This window comes from Anarrhichthys ocellatus, unplaced genomic scaffold, assembly GCF_004355925.1.
Source record: "Anarrhichthys ocellatus isolate YVR2014 unplaced genomic scaffold, GSC_Weel_1.0 scaffold60, whole genome shotgun sequence".
In the NCBI taxonomy this organism is placed as follows: domain Eukaryota; kingdom Metazoa; phylum Chordata; class Actinopteri; order Perciformes; family Anarhichadidae; genus Anarrhichthys; species Anarrhichthys ocellatus.
Window position 1 is genome coordinate 2,139,336 of NW_022280090.1, and position 22,741 is coordinate 2,162,076.

General features: G+C 43.4%; 1 protein-coding gene across 6 annotated transcripts in view; it reads right to left on the reverse strand.

The window, feature by feature from the left end:
* Positions 1 to 22,741, reverse strand: part of chd5 (chromodomain helicase DNA binding protein 5) — a 43,694-nt gene that overhangs the window by 12,635 nt on the left and 8,318 nt on the right. For 5 of the 6 annotated variants that reach the window (XM_031871708.1, XM_031871707.1, XM_031871710.1 and 2 more), the window contains exons 3-25: positions 16,525 to 16,743; positions 15,390 to 15,508; positions 14,576 to 14,817; positions 14,369 to 14,481; positions 14,036 to 14,162; positions 13,047 to 13,213; positions 10,417 to 10,635; positions 9,229 to 9,435; positions 8,529 to 8,740; positions 7,460 to 7,591; positions 7,126 to 7,234; positions 6,796 to 6,987; positions 6,406 to 6,606; positions 5,523 to 5,660; positions 5,155 to 5,276; positions 4,836 to 5,009; positions 4,212 to 4,353; positions 3,889 to 4,020; positions 3,509 to 3,626; positions 3,251 to 3,375; positions 2,426 to 2,708; positions 1,201 to 1,373; positions 309 to 483 (exon numbers count right to left, since the gene is read on the reverse strand). In XM_031871708.1, the coding sequence (XP_031727568.1) occupies positions 309 to 483; positions 1,201 to 1,373; positions 2,426 to 2,708; positions 3,251 to 3,375; positions 3,509 to 3,626; positions 3,889 to 4,020; positions 4,212 to 4,353; positions 4,836 to 5,009; positions 5,155 to 5,276; positions 5,523 to 5,660; positions 6,406 to 6,606; positions 6,796 to 6,987; positions 7,126 to 7,234; positions 7,460 to 7,591; positions 8,529 to 8,740; positions 9,229 to 9,435; positions 10,417 to 10,635; positions 13,047 to 13,213; positions 14,036 to 14,162; positions 14,369 to 14,481; positions 14,576 to 14,817; positions 15,390 to 15,508; positions 16,525 to 16,743 (3,841 nt within the window). The remainder of the gene's footprint in view (positions 1 to 308; positions 484 to 1,200; positions 1,374 to 2,425; positions 2,709 to 3,250; positions 3,376 to 3,508; positions 3,627 to 3,888; positions 4,021 to 4,211; positions 4,354 to 4,835; positions 5,010 to 5,154; positions 5,277 to 5,522; positions 5,661 to 6,405; positions 6,607 to 6,795; positions 6,988 to 7,125; positions 7,235 to 7,459; positions 7,592 to 8,528; positions 8,741 to 9,228; positions 9,436 to 10,416; positions 10,636 to 13,046; positions 13,214 to 14,035; positions 14,163 to 14,368; positions 14,482 to 14,575; positions 14,818 to 15,389; positions 15,509 to 16,524; positions 16,744 to 22,741) is intronic. The other variant, XM_031871709.1, reaches the window with a different exon arrangement.

A 22,741-nucleotide genomic window follows, 5' to 3' on the forward strand; every position in this document is an offset into this window, starting at 1 on the left:
GTTGAATGTCCTTATTGAGAACGTTTTCTGCTCTGGGCTACTGTAGAAACATCGCGGCCGGCTCTGTGATGAGGACCTGCTCAGTATGTAGATATAAACTCTTTCTAAGGTAACAAACACAAAACGATCCTTATTGTCAGTTGATTCATTAGACAATAAAGAAAACAGCCAACAGGTTCCTCTAAATGCTCCACACCGTCCCTTCAAAGAATAACACATTTGAAATGAGTCTCGGTGAAGGCGTGAGGCAAAACAACAGGCTGTGAGTCCTGATAGACCAGCGCCACGCGTCTGTTGAAAGAGCCTACCTTGGTCCTCCTGGGTCGTGTCGTTGTAGTTGACCTGCTTTCGGATGCGTTTGCCTTTGCCGAGGTTGCGGGCCAGATCCTCCTGCTGCTGCTCGTAGTGGTGGCGAAGGAGCTTCTCCCAGTAGTCCGGGTCCACGTTCTCCTCCTGCTTGATGATCTCCCGCTCCACCTCCTCCTGCACATAGACACACAAAGACACATGTTAATATTTGATGTGTCAGAGCGAAGATACTAAATATATCACTGTATGTCTGTGACAAATACAATAAAAAAAACAATCTTCCAGCAATGACACCGTCAGCTTTTTAAAATCCTAAACTTATTATTTTCTACGGATACATGGTTTCTCTAAAAACATATCAACTAGTTACGCTTAACCGAGAAACTGTTTCTCTGCTTTCAGTATTTTTCTAAAGGCTTTTGTGTTACATATTGCACCTTACGTGTCAATATTTCATTGTGTAATTCTGTTTTAATGTGCCGACACGGCACCACGTTAAAAGGCTCGGCTTCCTGGTGGAACCCTTGTGAAATTCTTTCATTATAGACAAACACAGTTCTTCAGTTCGTTACATTCAGCTTTACACGTCCTCCAGTGTGTGTCCTCCAGGCCTTAAAAACCTTTCCTACATCGTTAAACATTTAACAAAATGTTCATTTTTTTATTCGTCCAATGATACCTTTTACAATGTCCCGGCCCTCTAAAGTCAGCCAACATATGCACCACATCACCCCTCTTTAAAATCAAGTTATCTTGTTCTATATAGAGGCAAATAAACATCTCTTGAGATCTCGAGTCTGCTGTACGAACAAACCGGCGGCCTCCTTTTCATTCGCGTGACCCTACTCGTCCTGACTCATCAGGCTTAAAGGAAACTGCTTATATCCTCACCTCTCCGTCCTCTTCTTTCACCACATACTGAGCCACCTTGAAGGAGCTCAGGTACTCGTTCATGTTCTGGATCTCCGTGTCTTCGGTGGCGTCCCGACTGCGGTCCAGCAGATTGGAGATGGCGTCGTCGTCATAGTGAATCACGTTGCCCTCCTCGCCCTCTTTGTTGTCACCTGTTGACGAGAAGCTCTTAGCGGATGACTAACAAACAAAAAAATGTGTTTGTCTGTGTCTAAAGCTTTGAAACTGCAAATTTCATTTCATATTCAAAGTTAATGTAAAACATATCGGTGGCAGGGATAATGTTGTGGCTGGCGCGTTGTCACGCTCGTAATTTTGTTGCTTTGTTTGTAATTGGGTTTGATTGTGTGAAAAAACTAAATCACTGACTTAGGGTGTTATATCCCCCCCGCACACACACACACACACACACACACCCTTCTTGTGTTCTTGTGTCTGCTGATTACTGTGTGGTCCCGCCTCCCAGACAAAGCAGTTTTCTGACAACCTTAGTTTCTTTTGTTCCTGCCTTGTTTATTTCTTTTTTTTGAAGATGGAAGTCTGGTATTCCAGGTTTTGTGGCTGCATTTGTTAGTTTAGTTGAAACACAATGTGTTATAGTTTAGAGAGGGGGGCTCTGCGAACCCACCGACTCTCGTCTGCAGATGATTTCGCTTATTATCGGTTTAAAATTAGCTTTTAAACTGGCTTCTTTCAATGTGGCCGTACTCCAACTCCAGTCTCGCATCTCAAGCTGCTAATCGGACCGTTGACAATGAGCAGAGCACGGAAAAGGAAGTCTTGACCAGACCGACAGACGATGGGTTCTGAGATCGATCATTTATCAGAAGTTTTGCTTTGTAAACTAACTTTCGGGTATGGCCTCCTCTGTATATGTTGGATTTGACCTAAAAGAGAACTTTTGAATGACTGCATAACCAACAATTATATGGACTCCCTGGCATTTTGTAATTCTGTCACTTGTTTTTCAGGCCCCCTTTTACTGATGTTTGCAGCCTCTACCCGTCTCCAGCTATACTGGCTTTTATGGAAATGTGGATCTGCAGCAGCACAGATTTTAGCACAAACAGAGTGAGTGGACACCCCTTTTCTGCATTTGAAAGTGACGGTATGAATGGAAACTTACTATTGAGAAACACAAGAAATGACTAAACTTCCAATTGTCATTACACATTGATGTGTAACGATGGAAGTGCAGACGTACCCATGGCTCGCGTACCCATGGCTCGCGTACCCATGGCTCGCATACCCATGGCTTCCATCTCATCTTTAAAAAGCTCCTCAGTGCCAAACTTGAGGATATCGTCCAGTTCTTGTTTGGACATGGAGCCAGTTTTGGAGCCGAGGCCGGGCCGCACCACCAGGTGGGTCAGCATCATCTTCCTCTTTGCCACCTGAGTGATTCGCTCCTCCACTGAGCCCCGCGTCACAAAGCGGTAGATCATCACTTTCCTGTTTTGGCCGATACGATGGGCTCTGCTAAAAGCCTGGGAGAATGGAAAGAGGGGCCAACAGGAAAGGGACAGCGACAGTTACAGGAGAGGACGGAGGAGGGAATAGCTGAAATTAACAAGAGCATTCACATTATGCTGCTATCAGAACGCCTCGGAATTTCTGACCTCCTATTATAAAAAGTACAATGGAACGTTCCTACTTGTAAACTCAATCAACGCAACACAAATCTATCAACCCCGACATCAAGAAGACGCAGTTGTCTGACGTCACACAGCAATGGAAGCGCATATTGTACACCATATATTGTAGTACATCGTCAACTAAAAGGTAACTTTAAGTATATTTCACTGTATTTAATTAAAATGATACATACTTCTATATAGTAAACCTGTTCTGCATGTAAATTGATTTCAAAATATTTTTCCAATTTAATATTTAGCTGGTTACAGTAAACAGTCCAATGTCAAAAATGCCAAAATAGTGTGTGTACACACAGAAACGTCAAGTCAGACATGTTTTTTGTTCACGTTTGGCGTAAGTGTCATTTTGAAAGTCTCTGGGAAAAAATCCGTACTTGGATGTCGTTGTGAGGGTTCCAGTCAGAGTCGTAGATGATGACAGTGTCGGCGCTCGCCAGGTTGATGCCAAGACCTCCGGCTCGTGTTGAAAGCAAGAAGCAGAACTGTTGAGCGCCCGGCGCTGTGGCAAAAAAACACACAAAAAAACAAAGCGGGGGGGTCGGTTTGTGTGTGAGAGTGAGTGGAAGCCGTGTAGAAGAAGAACAGGCATCCACACTAACTCACACAGGCGGATCCTGAATTCACAAACTCACCATTGAAGCGGTCGATGGCCTCCTGCCTGAGGGCTCCAGTAACCGATCCATCAATACGTTCATATTTATAACCCTCGAACTCCAGAAAATCTTCAAGCAGATCCAACATCTTTGTCATCTGTAAAAAAAAAAAAAAGAAATGTTAAATGCTATTACAGGTTTATGTAGCTAGGATTCAAATAAAATGTTAGAATTAAGAACAATCTGCCCTTCTACGCAAAACGATCTTTGATTAGATGTCTGGAATATCAGCTGATTCACCACCTAACAACTGATGCTGGCATTGGAATTGATAACACATGGATGGCTGGATTTTCATGGCCACCAATCAATGAAAGCTGTGGCTTCCAGCCCAGACACAACATTCATTCGACTGCTACCTGAGAGAAAATGAGAACTCTGTGTCCTTCATCTTTGAGCTTCTTCAGCATTTTCTGAAGCAGCGTCAGTTTTCCTGAGGACTTCACCAGTTGGTTTCCATCATACGAGCCGTTGGGTAACACAGGAGCTTCCTGCAAAGATTTTAAAAAAATCTAGGCATCAACTGGAGAAATATATGAATACGTTTATGAATAAATAAATATAAATATCAGCCAAGAGACAAAGGCTTACATTTCTGCCGTACAGGTTGTTGTCCTTCAACTTCATGAGGCAAGATTTATTGAGATTAAATATTAAACTGTGCTTAACATCTCTGCCTTACCATAGCAGCCACTGGGAACAGGTAGGGATGGTTGCAGCACTTCTTCAGGTCCATCATAATGTTGAGCAGGGACACTTGGTTCCCTCCACCTTTGGAGTTCAGTGCCTCAAAATTCCGCGTCAAAATAAACTTGTAATATTTCCTGCAGGTCAGAAATCAGATTGAATCAGAAAAATATAAAATAATTGGCTCTTTGAAATGTGATGTGATTAAAAGTCTGGCAGTGCGTGTAATATTCTGACAGTGAAGTACGGATTCCAAGCTAGTGGTTAATTGCATTCAAGCTTTCACAACATGCAAAGTGAAATTATGGTATTTTCCAAAATGGCAGCAGCGTTTCCTGGAAAATCTACTGTTATAAACTGGACCAAATCAGGACTAAATATATTAAAGTGCTTTAACTATTGCACGGGGAACACATTACTGCTGACAGCTAAAGCCTCAACAGCAACAGCATTTCTAATGGTTTTCTTTTTTTTTTCTAATTCTAATATTTAAAAAGCATTAAATAAGTTAAATGTATAGAAACTACTGTATACAGGAGAAAATGGACATTTTAAGTTTTACCACATGAAACGGAAAGCAGCAATACATTTCTTCGTGTCTTTATTTCCCAGTGCTTACTTCTGCATGGGGCTGAGCTCCACTCTGACAATCAGCTCTGTCTTTGAAGGCATGTTCTTGAAGACGTCCACTTTGAGCCTTCTGAGCATATGAGGGCCGAGCAGGTCGTGGAGCTTCTTGATCTGGTCCTCCTTCGAGATGTCAGCAAACTCCTCCAGGAAGCCTTCGAGGTTACTGCACAAAGAAGAGTTAAAAGCAGAGAAGACTGTTTTTTTAATACTCAAGTTTTGTCAACTACATTTTAATTTATATTTATATTCAAACCATAAATTCAAGGAGGATTCGGGGGAGTGATAGAGATAAGAGAGGGAGGACTTACTTGAAGCGCTCTGGGGTGAGGAAGTTAAGCAGGTGGAACAGCTCCTCCAAGTTGTTCTGGAGCGGAGTCCCAGTGAGCAGCAGCTTGTAGTAGATCTTGTACCCGTTGAGGATTCTGAAAAACTGGACAGGACACATTGTACGAGATATGACACACACACCTCAAGTAAGAATACAATGACGCTTGTAAAACTTCCTGCATGTGAAACTCCAATGTTACCTCCAAAATCAGTCCTTTTGTTTCATGGATAAGTTTATGCACAAACATTTCCTCCCCATATCTGTCTGTGTTCCTGCTCCTTTCCTGTTTGTTTTCTTTGTGTCCCTGATAGTATCCATGCTGTTTCAGTGCCAGAAACACCGTTTTACCTTTGACTGGTTGTTCTTCAGTCTGTGGGCCTCGTCTACCACCAGGCAGGCCCATGTGATGGAGCCCAGGATGGCTTGATCTATAGTGATCAGCTCGTAGGACGTCAGCAGCACGTGGAACTTGATGGGCGTGTCTTTCTGCAAAGGAAGAACGGCAACAAAATGCATCTGATCGCGACCAATTTAGACGTGGGATTATCTGGCGGAGAGAAATGATTTAGTACTGCAATGTTTGCTGTGGTAGTCCTTGAAGTAATTAAGTAATCGCTAATGATACTTTAAGCTGCATGAGGCAGTAAAAATGTATGTTTTTTATGTAACTAGGAATTCATGTGATTTGTTCATTTTAAACAGGGGCCCGGATTCCTTTTGGTTCACTCATGACTAGCAAACAACCCAATGAACAGTTCGCTCGTCGCAGTCACAAATCTTCAGCACCACGGACAGCGCCATGGATTCATCGATACGCAGTGCTACTGATATTTCAGAGCCATGGTCGGGGGTCATATATTCTAACTTGCATAAACCTCAGTCAGATAAAGGATCAACGAGTCGGGCAGACTAGACCAATATATTCAACTAAACAACCCCTCTGCCCCTTAGCTCTCTCTGCTACTCGGGGATGGAGAGGGGTGGGGGGGCAGGTTAACAAGGGGCAGTGTTGTATTTCTCGAAATCAGTCTCAAGAACACTTTTTGAAGGTCTGGCTCTCAGAGTCAACCACATTAGAAAAGAAAGGAAAATCTCGGAATGACTTGGTCACCCCCCTCCCCCTCAAATAACCGACTGAGCGTCCGGTAGGATGTTAACTACTCAACCCTTCTAGGCTAAAGCAAGGTATTTGAAACCAGTATTCAAACACGGTCTGGTGTGCATGAGGTACCTTCATGCGAAACACCTTGCGTCCCGATTTCACCGCGCCATCGTCAAAGGTGAACTCGTTCTCCCTGATGACTGCCCGGCTGTCTTTGTCTCCAGTGTAAGTTAACACGTAGAAATCCGGAGCCCACAACTCAAACTCCCTCTCCCAGTTTATGATAGTGGAGAGGGGCGCGCTCACCAGGAAGGGCCCCTTAGAGTGACCCTAGGGGAGAAGGGGGAGGGGAAAACATGACACATCACAAGATAAACTTCATGTTTTATCATTCACTTCTCTAAACTTGTTTTATTCTAGGTCAACATTACCATATGTACCGTAAGAATCTTGTAAAATGTGATACATGCTATTGTAACATGGGCATCAAACGAATATGAGGTTCTTGTTCTCCCTCACCTCCTTGTAGAGTGAGTAGAGAAACACGATGGTCTGCACCGTCTTCCCGAGGCCCATCTCATCGGCCAGGATGGTGTCTGTGCCCTGAGCCCAGGAGAACCTCAACCAGTTCAGACCTTCCAGCTGGTATGGGTGCAGCGTTCCCCCCGTGGCGTTAATATACCACGGCTGGTGCTCAAACTTGATGGTTGGCTGGTGAATACAGGAGTAACATTTAGCCCAATGTAAATAGGAATTATACACGCAGCATAAGAATAAAGATACAGCACCTTCATTGCGCTAAATTATTAGAATCAGTGGCTTTAAGTGCATCTCAACATCCCAACTTACATCTATGATGGGAGCATCAGGAGGGACCTCTCTCTTTGGGTAGTCCTCTTTCAGTTTCTTTCCTTTCCTCACCACCAGGGGGCGTTGGTCCTCCCCTAGTATTTGCTCCCTAGCAAATAATTGCAGCAACATGATGAGCCAAGCAGATCAAAATAAAAGGGGAGGGGGGGCATCAGAGATAGAGGGCAGGGCAGAGGGGAGACACAGCATATGCCTTCTTTATTTGTAAGGACCCGAGGACTCATTCTGCTCGTCCTCCCCCTCATACCCACTCTATAAAATGAGAGGTAAGAGCAGCTATGGTTCAAGTAACTTGTCCATGCTGTTAACCAACCTGTGGTCCCAGTAAGAAGCTTTGTGGCGGTCATACTCTGGGACGTCAAAGTCATCCACCTCCCAGGTGCACTGGTCGTAGGGCAGGTCTCTCCACTTAATCAGGTAATGCACATCGCCATCCTGATCAAAACTGCATGCAAGAGTAAACATGAACAACAAAAAAATGAGCGCTTTTAGGCGTTTGAATGGAAGTAAATGATGAAAATTCACCACCTTTTTATGTGGATGTGCAATCAGTTTTGATGGTGGATGTAGACAACTGAAGCAATAAATATCTCGGTGGGTCCTCTATTGACTGAGAAAGCTAAGTTCTTCTGCTCCCAGAGATATATGTATCATTGGGTATGACGGTGGGACATTGGGTGCCAGTTTCTGACACCCGGAGGGTCCCCGCCGGCCATATCCTCTTGCACTCCCTCCACTGCATTTCTTGGCTCTTACAATTTGGCTAGGAGAACTACTACTAAATATCCTACTCAGCCAAAACACTGTAAAATGTGTCCTCGTCCACAACATCCTCCGCACATTTTTGAGATGCCGTTTTTGCAGTTTGCAGTACAAGCGAAGAAGAACAAGGACGTTCTGTGTTTGAGCAGAATCTGGAACATGCGGATATCCTCGTAAAAAGTGGCAAATTTGTATTGGGACATTACACACAAAACAAGTAACTTATTGTCCTTCCTGCAGTTGAAGCTGCAAAGGGATTCAATTTAGAAAGCAACTAATTGCAAAAAAAAGGCAACGAATTTAATGCATGATTCAATTCTAGAGTATATGTCATATAGTTGTGATCGTACTATAAACAAAATATGTCTGGAATACGTACATATGAGTGACATAAATATCTGGAAAACATATAGGAAATACCTTTGTCCCTCACTGCTCTTTTTCTGACATTTTAAACCCCCAGCATCTCCCATATTCTGAAATATGCTGCGCCGAGAGGAATAATCTCCATCAAAGCAAGACGACACCAAGCATGAACCCAACTGAGACCCAGCAAACCATCAAGGCTGTAAAACTACGTTATAAGATATAAGAGTGTGTGTGTAACTGTGAGCAGCCACCTGTGGTTGATTATCCGGTGCATGACCATCCACTCTGGTTTGATGCCGTAGCGGTAGAAGCGCTCCTCCATCACGGCATACTGGGGGTCTTTGCTCTTCCTCTTCTCGTTGTTGAGCTCCTCCTCACCGGAGCCGTAGTCGAACGGCGGAGGTTGGTCCATGTCGTTCTTGCGCTGGTAGTTCCGATACATGACCGTGTGGTACAGCTCCAGCTGCGCAGCCACAGAGAGAACGAAACAATCAACTCGGCTCAGCAGCACCTCTGGTAAAGGTTTTTTTTGTTTTCTGCGTTATATCACCTATCCACGCCACAGCATTGAGACTGATTTGATTAACTACTTAAAGTTCCAGAATGGATTTGATGAAGGCGAAACAAATTAGAAAAGGAAGGCCGACTTCTCCAGGGCTCAAAACTAAACACGAGCAATTGTTCAGACATTACTAAATTAAATGTCAGCTCGGTTTGAGTGCTCTGAATGGCTTAGTAGTTGTGGTTGCAGTTTGAACGGTTTTGAGGTGTGAAACAATGTGCACTTAAAGACTGACAGATAAACGGCTGAAAGAACATGCATTGTGATATTAAACTGCAAAAAGATGGACCAGTGAGAACTCCGTTGGCTCGTTGTGTGTATTAAGAGCTCCCAGGGCCAGAGAGAGCAGAAATGTTAATTTGAGATTAGACCAACTTCTGGTATCTCACCTGCAGCTCGCTGACCCAGGAGCAGTGCCAGTACGAAAGGCCAGCCCACTTCACGAAGAACTCCCTCTCTGGGTGGCCCTTGAGCGGAGGATTGGTCAGCGGATCGGCCGGCTTGCCGTCGGGGCCGTCGGGTGGTTCAGCTGGCAACGGGGGTTCTCCCCACGTCCAGTGCAGAATCTTTTGGACCTTACCTTTGAGGGGAGGGCACTGAGAAACAAAAGAGAGGTGCTGTGATACCTGCAGCTTACTACACATCGTGTCAAAGCAATAATGCTGCAAAAATAATCTCGGTGAAAATAAGGGAGGTTTCAGAGCAGAGCAGGTAAAGTGCATCATTGGGGTCAACACAAACGGTCCCTCAGACGGGTCTAGAAGGCTCACCAGTGGAGTAAGCCTCCATCTCCCTAATCGTCTTAGTTCACGTTGCAGGGGGACGCCCCAGGTGAATGGGGTAAAAAAGATGCTACTAATAGATATTGCAACTTCCCCAGTTCATTAGTTACATTAAGACTATTAGTTTTTCTGAAAATGTATGTTTAAATGTGCAAATGAGGCATTATCTTATCAACTATGTGCTCATTTGCTTATATTTCCACAACAGAAATTGGAGCATTGGATAAAGTCAGGTTCACAATGCTTGTATCATTTTGTTGACATATTTGAGTCGCAGGTTTTTACAGGGGGAATTTTGGATATCTCTTTTTATCACTCCATAAATCACAAAATACTGAGAACAGCCGTGAAAAAAAAATACATTTTAGCTGTGTGTTAAGGAATAAAATTACCTATAAATTAGACAAGCCTTCTTTTCCAGGCGCCTGAGACAGTCGTCACTTAAACTTGTCAAAATTAAACATCCATTCCCATCTATGCTCATTTTTACACCAGAATATTTTCAGCTTTTGTTGAGACATTTCACTGGAAATTAACTCTGTTAAATCATCATAATGTGTAGAGTTCAAATATATACGCACTTTGCAAAAACATTTACTCGAAAAGTTTTACTTGGGAGAAAACAAAAGTGAGTTTAGAAAATGAAGCTCAACAATTTTATCCATTTTTCATATACTTTAAAATCACAGAATGTGGGTATAGGTCTGCACACACGCATACGTTTAAACTGACGCACAGTGATGGCGAACATTTCTCTTTCACACAAATAACATGAAATAGCATCAGGACGCTCACCATGCAGCGTGGACACAACCACTCCCCGTTGGGGATCTCGGGGAGAGGTGGGTTGAGGCAGTGGATGTGATAGGAAGATGGGCAGGTGTCACAACAAAGCAGCTCCCCCCCATCTTTACACAGTCTGCAGAACTCCATGTGGTCATCCTCTTCCTCGCCTGCTGGCTCCTCTTCTTCCTCCTCTTCATCTTTGGCCTCCCACTGGATCCCCTCTTTCTCCTGAGGGACGACAAGTCGAAGCAGATACTGTAAATACGCTAAGTTGAATTCACTACAAGGACTAATTAATATACATGATATTTACAGATAATTTTTATTGTGATTGTGTTTAATGGAGAGAACAACATTGAAATATTGGGGTAGTGAGACCAAAAGGCTGAATGATCAAAGCTTTGTTGTGTGTTGCCTTGAAGTCCTTATCAATTCTGCAGCTTAAAGATACACATTTTGCCTCTTTGTATGTTTAAAAATGACTCAAATGAAAGAATCTGAGAAAAGTAAAATCCCTCTTGGCTGAATGAATCACAACCAACCGATTTTTAATCAACCAGTGGTCCAGAAGTCGGTTATTTCTGGTCGGTTATTTCGGTCAAACTGAGGTCTCACTCAGTTCATACCTCACTCTCAAATATCCCGCTGCACTTGTGCTGTTTAAACAGAATATTCAGAGTCTTCCCATGAAATTCAAACATGTACAGGTGGAATGTCTTTGGCTACGTTCACACTGCAAGCCTCAGTGCTCAATTCTGATTTATTGCTCAGATCTTTTTGTTGTTTGGCTTAATAATATATATATTTTTTAGTGCTGGGCAAGTTAACTCGTTATTTTCACGTTAACGCATTCATTAATTAACGCCGACAATTATTTTATCGCGCGTTAATGCATTTTTAAAATTTATTATTATTCATTTTTTTAATTTTGTTTTTAATTTTTTTTTATTGAAAGACAAGAGACAATACATAGACATAACAACAAGAGGATGACAAGAACAGTGGGATAAAACCCAGCAAACATCCTATAGTCAGTATAGAAATAAAGAGAGAAGCTGCACCAGCTGTTGCTCTCCCTGGAGACTACTGGACATCGCTGCGGTAAAGTCAGCAGACACTCAGATCTCCATGGTCAACTCAGCAGACACTTACATGTTAGTGCACCTATATGCTGAAATTCACGGTAAACGCATTTAAACGGCACAGATCGGGAGCGAGCGAAGGACTTTGAAAGTTAGCGGAAACATTAACGTGAGACAACATCCGGTTTCTTCAGACGAACATCCGGTTTTCAGAATAAGATGCCAACAAAGTATGAATTACAGTATATTCACATTAAGTATAAAACATGCTACCTGCATCTCGTGAACCAAATGTTATTGCACTTTTGTTCATATAGCAGTACTTTTAAAATAAAAGTGCGCAATACACTACTTTTGAATTCATTATTGAACTTTGCCATAACAATGCGATTAATCGCAAAAAATCCATGTTTTCCATATTTTAATCATTGCCCAGCACTAATATTTTTAAATGTGGGCAATATTAAATTCCAGTGTGAACTGGTCAAGGTTATTAACTGACCCACTTGCGCAATAACAAAGATGTCACACACGGCCCAATGTCATACAGAAGTAAACACGGATGCCGTTGAAGCACACCTTCACTGTTCCTCCACTGATTACCTCCATCGCAGCTGTCTTCCATGATTGTGTTCACAGAGAGACTCCGCCTAGAGCAGGGGTCAGCAACCTTAACCAATGAAAAGCTAGCACTAAGTGTGCAAGAGAGTTTTTGGGAAATGGTGAAGTGCCCTCTCATCCGCATGCCAAATCGCCTCTTTCACAGCTATTGGCAGTCGCTCGGCCTTCGTGGGATGGGAAGCGTGCATGATTTGTAACCATAGGGGGTGAGGAAACACAACTATTTGTTACGTTTATTTCTGAGAAACTGGTAGATTTGGTGATTTCAACTCAAATGTGAATGTTTTCATAACGATGGCCGCCTTAAATGGGTCTCTCATGAATAATTACAATGTCCTGATTATCGGAGAAAATTTGGGTTTTTCTAAAATGTTGCTACGGCCGTATGGTTGGAATAAAATTGATGATCTATTGAAAATTTAAATGTGGATGTCTTGTGAATTAAAATGAATGTAAACCTCAATGTTGATATGACAGACTGATTAACAACAACATTTTTAGAAGTGAATGAATGAATTCTAAAAGGACTGTTCAGACTGAGGTCGCACTGCAAAAAAATGTCACCTGTATCTGATTTAGGACCAAATATGAAAATCATAATTAAAAAGGTCAGATTCCATGTGATTTGTGAAATCTGAGTCACATGTGTGCATTAAAACAATTCTGATTTGGGCCACTTTTGCTTGCAGTGTGAACGTAGTCCAGAGCCAGGCTTGTCAAAACTGAGATAAGAACGTCACGTGTGATGTCACTGGTTGTATGAAAAATGATGTTGAAATATCTCAAATACTAAAGTTATAAACCAGTGACAGTTCTTTACAAGCCCAATTAGACAACACACGTTTAATGCACATGAAGCACAACTTTAGCAGGTTGTTAACATGCATAAAAAAATACTTTATAACTATATTTTTACGTAAAACATTATGCACTCACACAGTGTGGACAGCTCCATTTGCCCTCGGGGGCCTTCTCCAGCTCAGGGTCCAGGCAGACCAGGTGGTACGCTCTGGGACAGGTGTCACACAGGATGATCTCTCCACCCTGCTGGCAAACCTCACAGTAGTCCTGGTGGTCCGTCTCATAACCGTCGCCGTCTTCCTCTGGAGCGGGTAGAGGAAGAGGTAAATGTGGACAATTCCCACACGCAGAAATGCACTTGAATGCAGCAGTTATCGACAGCAAATTATGTGTAAAGGACTCTTTTAACCCCTCTCCACTGGCTTCCTGTGGATTTTAGAATTACTTTTCAAATGTTGGTGCTCACTTATAGAGCCATAAATGGCCAAACTCCACAGTACATCGTGGACCTTCTGCACACCAAAACCAGAGCCGAGCTCTTACGTCTTCTACCCAGGGTTTACCTCGGACACGGTGTAAGACTTGTGCCTTCCAGTCATTGGCGCCTAAGCTTTGGAATTGTCCCAGCTGTTCAGACAGGCATGCGGTATTTAGTTTTTTAACTTGTGTCTTATGTTTGTTCCCCTTTTATAGTTTTTTCATATTTGTTAAATCATTTTTTTCTTTTAGTTATTACATTTATTTATTTTATTGTTCTATTCAATCCATTTAAATTTATTTGATTTATCAATTTTTTTTTACAGCAAAGCACTTTGTGACTGGTGTCTGTGAAACGTGCTGTCTGAATAAACTTTGCTTGATTTGCCACGAGTGTGTGGGCAACAGCTGCTGAGAAAGAGCATCTGCCTTCAGAAAACATTCCCAAAACAAATAAAGCTTAAAGAAAATACATTTTAATTTCCTCGTTACCCATAATCAAACAGTCTGGTTCTGAGGGATTTAAATGGGATTTTTGGAGGGATGGGGGAAAACACACACACACACACACACACACACACACACACACACACACACACACACACACACAAAACACAGAGCATGGCGTGTGTAGACAGTAAACATACTTTTCCTCTTTTTACGCCCACGTCGGGCCTTTTTCTTGGTGGCGGCCCCCGAGGTATCAGAAAGCACAGAGGCACTGTGGATGCTGATGTCATCAAAGTCTGACTCCTCCGGGAAGTCCTCCTCACTCTGCAAAACCACACACACAAACACACACACACACACACACGCAAGCTAAAGAGCTCAGAACTACACAAAGAATTAAAATAAACTTTAAAAGTAAGCGCAGTAAACAGTCTGGTCACTTTGATGCCAGTGAAAATAGAGCGTAGTGGAGGAGCTCAGAGGATGAATTAGCAGAGGAAGATGGTGGTGGAAAAAACAACTAGACATACCGAGGAAGCTTTCTTCTTCTTCCCACTCTGGCCCGACTTTGATTTGGTCTTCTTCGGCTTGGGTTTCTTCTTCCCGTCCCTCGCTGTCTTGCTTCTCTTTCTGACGCCTGGTCCTGAGACACACAGGCGCGTTATAACCGGGCGGAATTCTCGCTATTATTCCTGAAAAACAATATGTGTTTCAGTCACGGTTCACCGGCCACTTACCCTTTCCCTCTTTGGTTTTGGCTTTTTTGATTGGCCCCGGCTGAGAGCACGGCTGGCTGCTGCTCACAGGCGTCGGCTGCGCCACGGTAACCATTTCCACGGCGGCGGCCACAGCGGCAGCCACGGCGGTGGCAGATGCGCCTTTGAATGGGTTGTTGGCGCTGAACTCCCGCCACTTGGCCCCTAACACTGTCATCATCTTTGACATGGGGATCTTGGGGTTCTTCTTGGCAATGAGAGGCCTGAGGTAAAACCAGGGGGAGAGGAGACAACAACGGCAGCTTTATTATGTCTCACTTCATTCCTGTTGATGTAATTTCTGCTTCCCTCAGCACTGGAGGGAACTGGGTCTTGATTTCCCGACATCCCACTGCCCCTTAAGATTTGTTCTCCCTGCTTTGATGTGCGTACGCCGTGTTTGTGATTTGTCAGGCAACAGCTTGAGGTTTGGCACGCTGGCCTGTGAAAGATAGTGGGTCAGAGCGCCGAGTCCCAGAGCCTCCCGGCTGTCACCGGCATCCAGTAAGCAGCTGACTACTCACAGGGGGCACCGCAGGAGCTCATGCTCCACTTTGTCGGAGCAGAGGCTTAACCGAGGCCAGACAGCCCCAGGTGAGACAGACTCTTTATACCAACAGCCGAGCTTTGGAGCGCAAACACACAACAAAAAAAGAGAGAGCAACGTTTGCTCGTCACACCACTCTCTGGTCTCACCAAGAGGGTTTTTGTTTGGAAGTGTCAGCGAGGGTTTCTGACAGAAGCAGAGCAGTTAACATGAAAGGAAGAAAATCCAGACCCAAAATGAGATGCTTGCCTGAGGAACTGGCTGAAAGCCTTGTAGTTAGTGATGGTTTTGTAGTCGTCCTCGGTGAAGCCGTACTGAACGTCTTCCAGGCCCCACTCGAGCATCAATTGGCCGGATGATTTGGGTTCCTAGGGAAAAACAGATGGGAGGCATCAAAATTATTATGTTAAATAATGTTTCATTAAATGTTCATCTTTATCGCCTAAACCCCTTTCAGGAATGGTTACCCTATTTATGATTGTTGCAATGAATTTAGACAAAGTTCACAAAGACTTCACAACAGCACACATACATTCAGCATTGCAACCAACAGTGACCTAGAGATTCATTTATTATGTTGTTATAAAAACTTAATTACTTTAAAGGAGCAGCGTGTAGGATTTAGTATCAGCTAGTGGTGAGGTTGCATATTGCATCCTACTGAATACCCTTCCCTTCCCAAGCTTATCAGAGAACTACGGTGGCCTTCAGGTAACGCAAAAACATGAAAGGCTCTCTCTGGAAGCAGCATTTGGTTTGTCCGTTCTGGGCTACTGTAGAAACATGACAACTCCGTGAAGAGGAACCGCTCCGTACGTAGATCTAAACGTCTCATTCCAAGATAACAAAACACAAACCATTCTTAGTTTCAGGTGATTATACGCAAATGAAAACATAGTTATGAATATTTTATTCAATTTCTGCCAATTAATCCCACTAAATCCTATACACTGTTCCTTTAAATCCTCTTTCTTTGCTCGCTGCGCCTGGGCTGTGACAAAATTTCCCCTGACTTTGGATCTTGAAGCCTCCAGTGCACATACGCTGAGAGTGTATTTTTAAGTGGAGCAGGAGACATCTTCTGTCTAGCAGATAAACTTTTGAACCGAACAACATTTTGCAGATTCTGGATTTTTCAATGAGGAGAGAAAGAGCAGCTGTACTTTTCTTTTGTCTTGAGGGATCTTCTGTGTTTCACTTGTACATTCTGCCATGTACTGTACTTTAACAGAAAAGACAGTAATATCAAGAGAAATTCAATATGACTCTAAATTTAAGGCATTTTTAGCATGGTGAATAAAGGCCCTATGTCTAAAATACAGTATCCAGTAGAAGACAAGGAGTGACTTGTTTCCGCCTCATGGACCTATAGACTCAGACTCACTTTCATGTTCCCATCATCATCGTCCTCGTCGTCATCTTCCTCATCTCTCTTCTTCTTCCTGGGCTTCTTCTCCTTCTTCTCCTTCGGTTTCTTCTTCTTCTTTTTGGTGGGGCCGTACGTGCTGCTCTCGCTCTCAGAGCCTACCTCTGGACGCTCCCGATCCTCCTCCACCTCCGAGGTCTCCTCCAGGTCGCTGTCGACTCTTGGCTGGATTCCTCCCTGAAGGTGTTTCACATGGACACATCAACATTATGTATACAAATAAGTAAATGCAGGCAATGCGCCTCATGCAGGAAAGAAATTGATTTTGTCAGTGCCCATTGATTTCACCAAAGTAAACCCAAGTTTTAAATTTGAGGAACGTAAAACTTACATATAAATATCATATAATCATATTTGGATTTCCATATGTTTTACAATAATTATAATGTTTGGATTATTAAAGAAATACTATTGGTCCATTGATCCCAATTAAGACTACAGAGACCCTTCTGAGTGGCTTTCTTACTGCTCTTAGATGCTTCTTGATTTCCCGGTGACGCCAGTACTGAAGCTCTGGAAAACGAGATGTTTACTTCGCTCAGGTTTATTTAACAGTACCTCAATTTCACTTCTACTAAAGTGCTTCTTCTTACAGCTTTAGTTATTGGCGGCATCGCCCCGATTCCTCGGGCATGTGCCACATTTGCACACACAACACCTGCCCTGATATAGTGTTTAGGGGGCGTTACCTCTGCCAATAATAAACAATCTGCCACACGCCTCCAAGTTACGATCAAGTGGGTTCCATCATTCAGCACATCTGAGTAAGAGCAGGTTTGGATGGTAAAGAACCTTTGGTGCATCTCAATTTTCTCAATTAAGAGAATATATAGGAGACATTGAAGAGAATGTTGCTGCATGAGGCCCAGTGCTGGTTGTTTGTCAGCAGCAGGATGTGAGCATACTGTATGTGAAGCTTCAGACAGCTTTCACTGATCTCTCTCATTCTCCGGCAGATAGAAATGTGTGCAGCTGCAAAACTATATTTGCGCTGAATGAAATTTCACCCGGACAATCTTCACGTCTTTGGTATCGTCAAGAGCTCCTGCCAAAACAGCTATTTTTGTAAATGTAAACAGGTAGAATCTGACTTTGAATCTCGCTTTAGCTCTCTATCTGAAGACGTGACTGTGACTGACTGAAGCGAGCATCAAAGCCAGATTCCTGGGTCTAAACTGAATTCAGTATCTGTATTTTACCACCACAGAAGGAACTCTCTATCTCCAGTTAATAGGTATCCTCTGAGACAGAATTTCATCTCGTGATAAAAATGTGGATAATTAAAATATGAAACTCATTGATGAGGGCACATGAGCATGGCATTAAATCTGCAAGGGTTAGGGATTAAACCTCCCACAGAGGCCACCCACGCTAAAAACATACGCTGGCAGACTACTATAAAGCACTTTGGATAAAAGCTTCTTCGTGACGTTATTTGCATAAATTAAATTATATCGCTCCAAAGTGTCACTGCTTTACTAATATTATAATTCATCTGGCTGCGATGAAATGTATAAATTGCTACATTACGAGTCAACGGTTAGCGGCGAGTCGATTAGGAATCGAGGCAGAAGCAGGTTCGCTTTTTACACGCGATCGAGCAACAGAAGTAAACCAACAAACAGAACACCTCCGGCAGTGCAGCCAATCACCGCTCAGAGCCCATTTGTGGACTGAGCTGCCTTTTTAATATGAGACATCTGGAAGGCTGTATGGATTTAACAGTGAGCAGGTGTTGTTTGTGTGATGGAGAGTGTTGCATATGAGCAAATTCACTGGTGCGTGCTCATGATTGAGTGAGGAGGGGAGGGAAAAGTAGCTGGTGTTTCTCTCAGTGTGCACTTCTCAATTACTCATTTATGTGTGCAGTATGTTTGTGCATATATACACATTTTTCTGTATCTTCCTTTGATCTCAAGAATCATTTTTGTGGGGTCAGTATTTTTTGTGTTTTAGTAATTTCTTTAAAAAATTCAGGTTTCTTTGTGCGTCTTTCTTTCCCTTCCGTGTAAAAACGTGTTTTTGTGTATTCCTTTCATATACAGTATATATATATGTGTGTACATGTACAATATGTATGTGTCTGTGTGTGAACATGTGTGTGTGTGTGCAGAGTGAATTAGTGCACAGCAGCTTCGTGCTCTGCTCGCTGCCTGTTGCTCAGCAGGCCCGTGTGGATCCATGGAGAGACTTACAGGCGTTTTGCTCTGCAGCGCAGTGGAAAGGCTCACGTTGCCGCAGCGCCCGCCAACCCCACCAGCAGCCTGGCTGTGTTGCCATGGTGACCAAATTTGAGCAGTGTCTGGCTCGCTCTCTCTCTCTCTCTATAACCACCCCCCCCCCCCCCGCACGACTTCCTTCTCTCTCACTTTCTCTCTTTCACATATCACATGCCCCCCACCCCCCCTCCATTATTTTCTCTCTCACTCTCTCTCTCTTTACAGCTCCCCCTTTCTTTCTTTCTCTCTCTCACTCTTTCATTCTATCCTGCCACCCCCCCCTCCCCAATCTATCACAGTGGCAGCCAATGGAACGGCGCCATCCAATCAGACACGTTTGCATAACGAGCTTGTTATGCAGAGGCCTGTGGTTGCAGCGCTGGTGCTCCGGCACCCGTCTAGACAAATCTCATTTATGCATAAGAAGAAGGAGAGAGAGAGAGAGAGAGAGGGAGAGAGAGAAAGTAAATTGAAGATAGTAGATGGGGGATGGGAGTGGGGGTGGAGATGGAGATGGAGGAGGGAAAAGCAAAGAAGCAGAACCGCCGTTGAGAGCGACTGCAAAGACAAGTTGGAGCTGTGCAACAGCCTTGCCGTGGCCCAGAGTTCAATGTTGCGCACACATCACAGGACCGGAGAGAGACACTGGGAGCAACAAAGAGGGTGATTCTACTTTTAGAGGGCAGAAAATCAGATGAGTGCTGATAGCGTAATCAAATTAGATGCTTCCCCCCATAATGGCTCTGCCTCGGGGAGATTGCCGAGGACTCGCGCGGAAAATGAGCGAAGACGTGGATATTCAATAAAATCGAGTTCAGCGAGAATAAAAACACTGCTGTAAAAACACTTTACGGCTCCAAACCAACAGCCTCTCCTTCACAGCAACGGCCCTCTGTTGACCCACAATCCTTGAGAGGATACTGAACTTATAAAAACAAGAGAGAGGCTCATCTTAAAACCGGTTGTATTTCAGCAAAAAATATTAAAGCTGCAAGCGGCTCCTTTACAGCTTCATGGATGTTTTATTGCGGCCAAACGGCAGCCTCTTCTTTCGTCAATAAAATTAACTGTCTTCTATAAACTTCTATTCCCGTGATTTAGTCATCTTTTTTTTTTTGTTGTTGTTAAAAGGGAGACAACATCCCTTCATTTCCACATAGTTCCTTTGTTTCACTGCAGATGAGAGAAAGAGGGGGAAAGCACGTCTCTCCCATGGCTACCATTGCTCCCACCATCGGCTCTGACCTGAGACTGGGATGTGCCACTGCAAGTCTCTGACCCCAATTGACTTTTAGCCCCTGTCTGACACCGTCCTTTGGGGAGTGATTGGAAGTGAATTACAGCAGCAGCGGTTCCCTCAGTGGGAAAGAAGGAGAGAAAGAAAGAATGACAGGGAGGGAAAAAAAGAAAGAAAGAGATTCGCAGTTCCTGTGACGCAAAGGCAGCAAGAAAAGCAGCGGCATCACGATCAAGGCGAAGTGAGGTGATGCATGTGAGAGGAGAGGGAAGAAAGAGGAGAATACAGAGCAGAGTCTGAGGGGGAGAGAGAGAGAGAGGGAGGGAGGAGAGTGTCAGAGGGAGTCCCCCCCTCATTAGCTCAGTGAGACCCAGAGCTCAGTGTTTATCACAAGCAGCCAAAGGGCCGGGTGGCAGCCTGGCCAGCCAAAGCTCCTCACAGCACTGCTGGCATCTCCAGCCAGCAGAGGGGAACATCCTGGCTATGTCACCGACACTGTTCAAGCCGCCGCCAACACAGGCGCGAAAATGCAGTGGACTGGGAATACAGTGAATTCCTTTAATCATTAAATAAAAAAAACTCTTATAGCCGCAGAGTTTGCAAGTAAATGCAAACGAGACTTTTACCTGCTACGTCACAGCTGGCTTCATGCTGCCTTTGTTCGAACATAACGTCCGAGTGTTGCCCATGATGATAAACGCACTCACCCAAAAAAAGCTGGTGTTACAACAAATTCTAAAACTCCTCAAAATCTATGACCTGATTCTGAGGTTAGGATTCAAGTTAGTTAGGAGTTGACTGTTTGGGGGTAGGCCACATTTGTTGGGTTCACGTTAACACAAGGGGAATCACAAATCAATGGGAAATAGAGTTCAACACAAGAAGTCGGCCACAGAATATGGTGTGGCACCGGCCTAAAATCTATCATTGACCTCATTTTCAGCTGTAGCAGGGAGCTGGAGGTTGTTTTTACACACACTGCATGCTTCTTGCCCAACACCAAATGGCACACAGACAAAGTTAGCAACAAACCAGATGTTTCTCTCAGCTGAACTCTCAAGTGCAACTTCTACACCAAAGTCGGAGACCAAAACCGAGCTAAAAGAATAATATATGAACTCAATAATGAACTTTGGTTTGTTGAGTGGCCTGAAACACAGCTGCCAATGAATTACTGATGCTGTCTGTCCTCTACTTGTTTGCTAACATATTCACAATAGTATATGTCAGATTAATGCGGCATTAAAGCAACACTTGATCAAAGTTCAAAAGTTCAAAGTTCAAAGTTTGCTTTATTGTCAATTCCACAATGTCCTGGACATACAGGGGAGTTGAAAAGACGTTTCTCTCTAGTCCAACATATAATCATATAAACATATAAAGTGAATACAGTGCAATAGATTAAAAAAACATTTAGACAATATATATATATAATAATGATATATAATAAGAGAAAAAATAAAAAAATAAAAAAATAAAAAAAATAAAAAACTATCAATCTGAAATCAATAAATTGATGGTACGCACTGTAAGCAATGCAACACACCCTTGCTCAATTCAATCAATTAAGACCTTTTCACAGCGGGGGCCTTTTTTGCGTGCGATTAATCTGCACATCAAAGCGGAAAAGCAACATCATTTTTTCCGGAACAAGGTCGATTTTCATGAGCTTTCGCACCGTGAATAAAGGTATCAACCAACAACGTTGTGCCGAACGTAAATATTAAAAATGTACACTATAGTGTACAACAACAGAGAGGCTTTGTAGTGCCAACCAAGACAGCAAACATTATTTCTCCTTTCAACCTTGGCAAACGCAGCGCAGACTAGATCCACTCCTTCTGTTCTTACCTTTCATAATAAAAGCACCAGACACTGTTTATCAGAGGGAACTCAAATTCATTCAGATCATTAAGCCAAAAGGAAGCTCCATAAAGTAGCTTACAGCAGCTTCGGCTATACAACAGACGGACTGCCAGACTCTGCTCCGGGTCAATAGAAATGGGAATATGCACAAATCTATTTCATCATTTTACAGAAAAAGTGCTGCAACCGTCGCAAATTCAAAAATGCTGCCGGTATGAATAGATTTTATGTATTTTCCATTTTCGTGTTGTGTATTCGTCATGCCCCGCTTTGTAAAGGCCTTTCGGGTCTTTGTGGCCTGATCAGATGTCAGCCCGTGTTGGCAAATTTCAATAAAGTTAAAGGACATTAGCGACTCAATTCACTAGTGTTACACTACATCTTAGCACTTACTGTATACTGTATTATTAGCAATTTCACCCAAATGGCCATTGTTGAAGAAAAGTAACCTATATGGGTAGCTTTAAAAGCTTTGTGATTGGCTTATCTTAGTGATGGCGGGTCTCACCATGATAAATCCGGTTCAATTAGGTCCCTCTGGCCTGTTGTCTAAATGTTGGAGACTAAAAGATGGAATAAACGTGACTGTCAAACCGCTCTGTCACCGCTCTCACTCCCACTGCTAGCTTGGCCCGATCGCTGTAGTTCTGACCTACAGTCCCTGCCATCAACACCAGCCCCACAGGCACAAATCTACACTCTAAACTGGCCCCTCGGTGCCCACAGCTTACACTGGCAGTGACGGAGACACTGCTGCCAGCCTCCTCTTAACCCGAGACAGTCACTGTCTCTCATTTAGATCACAGAGGCGGTCCAGCAGCAAAAACACACCTTTGATTCCAATTGCAGAGAC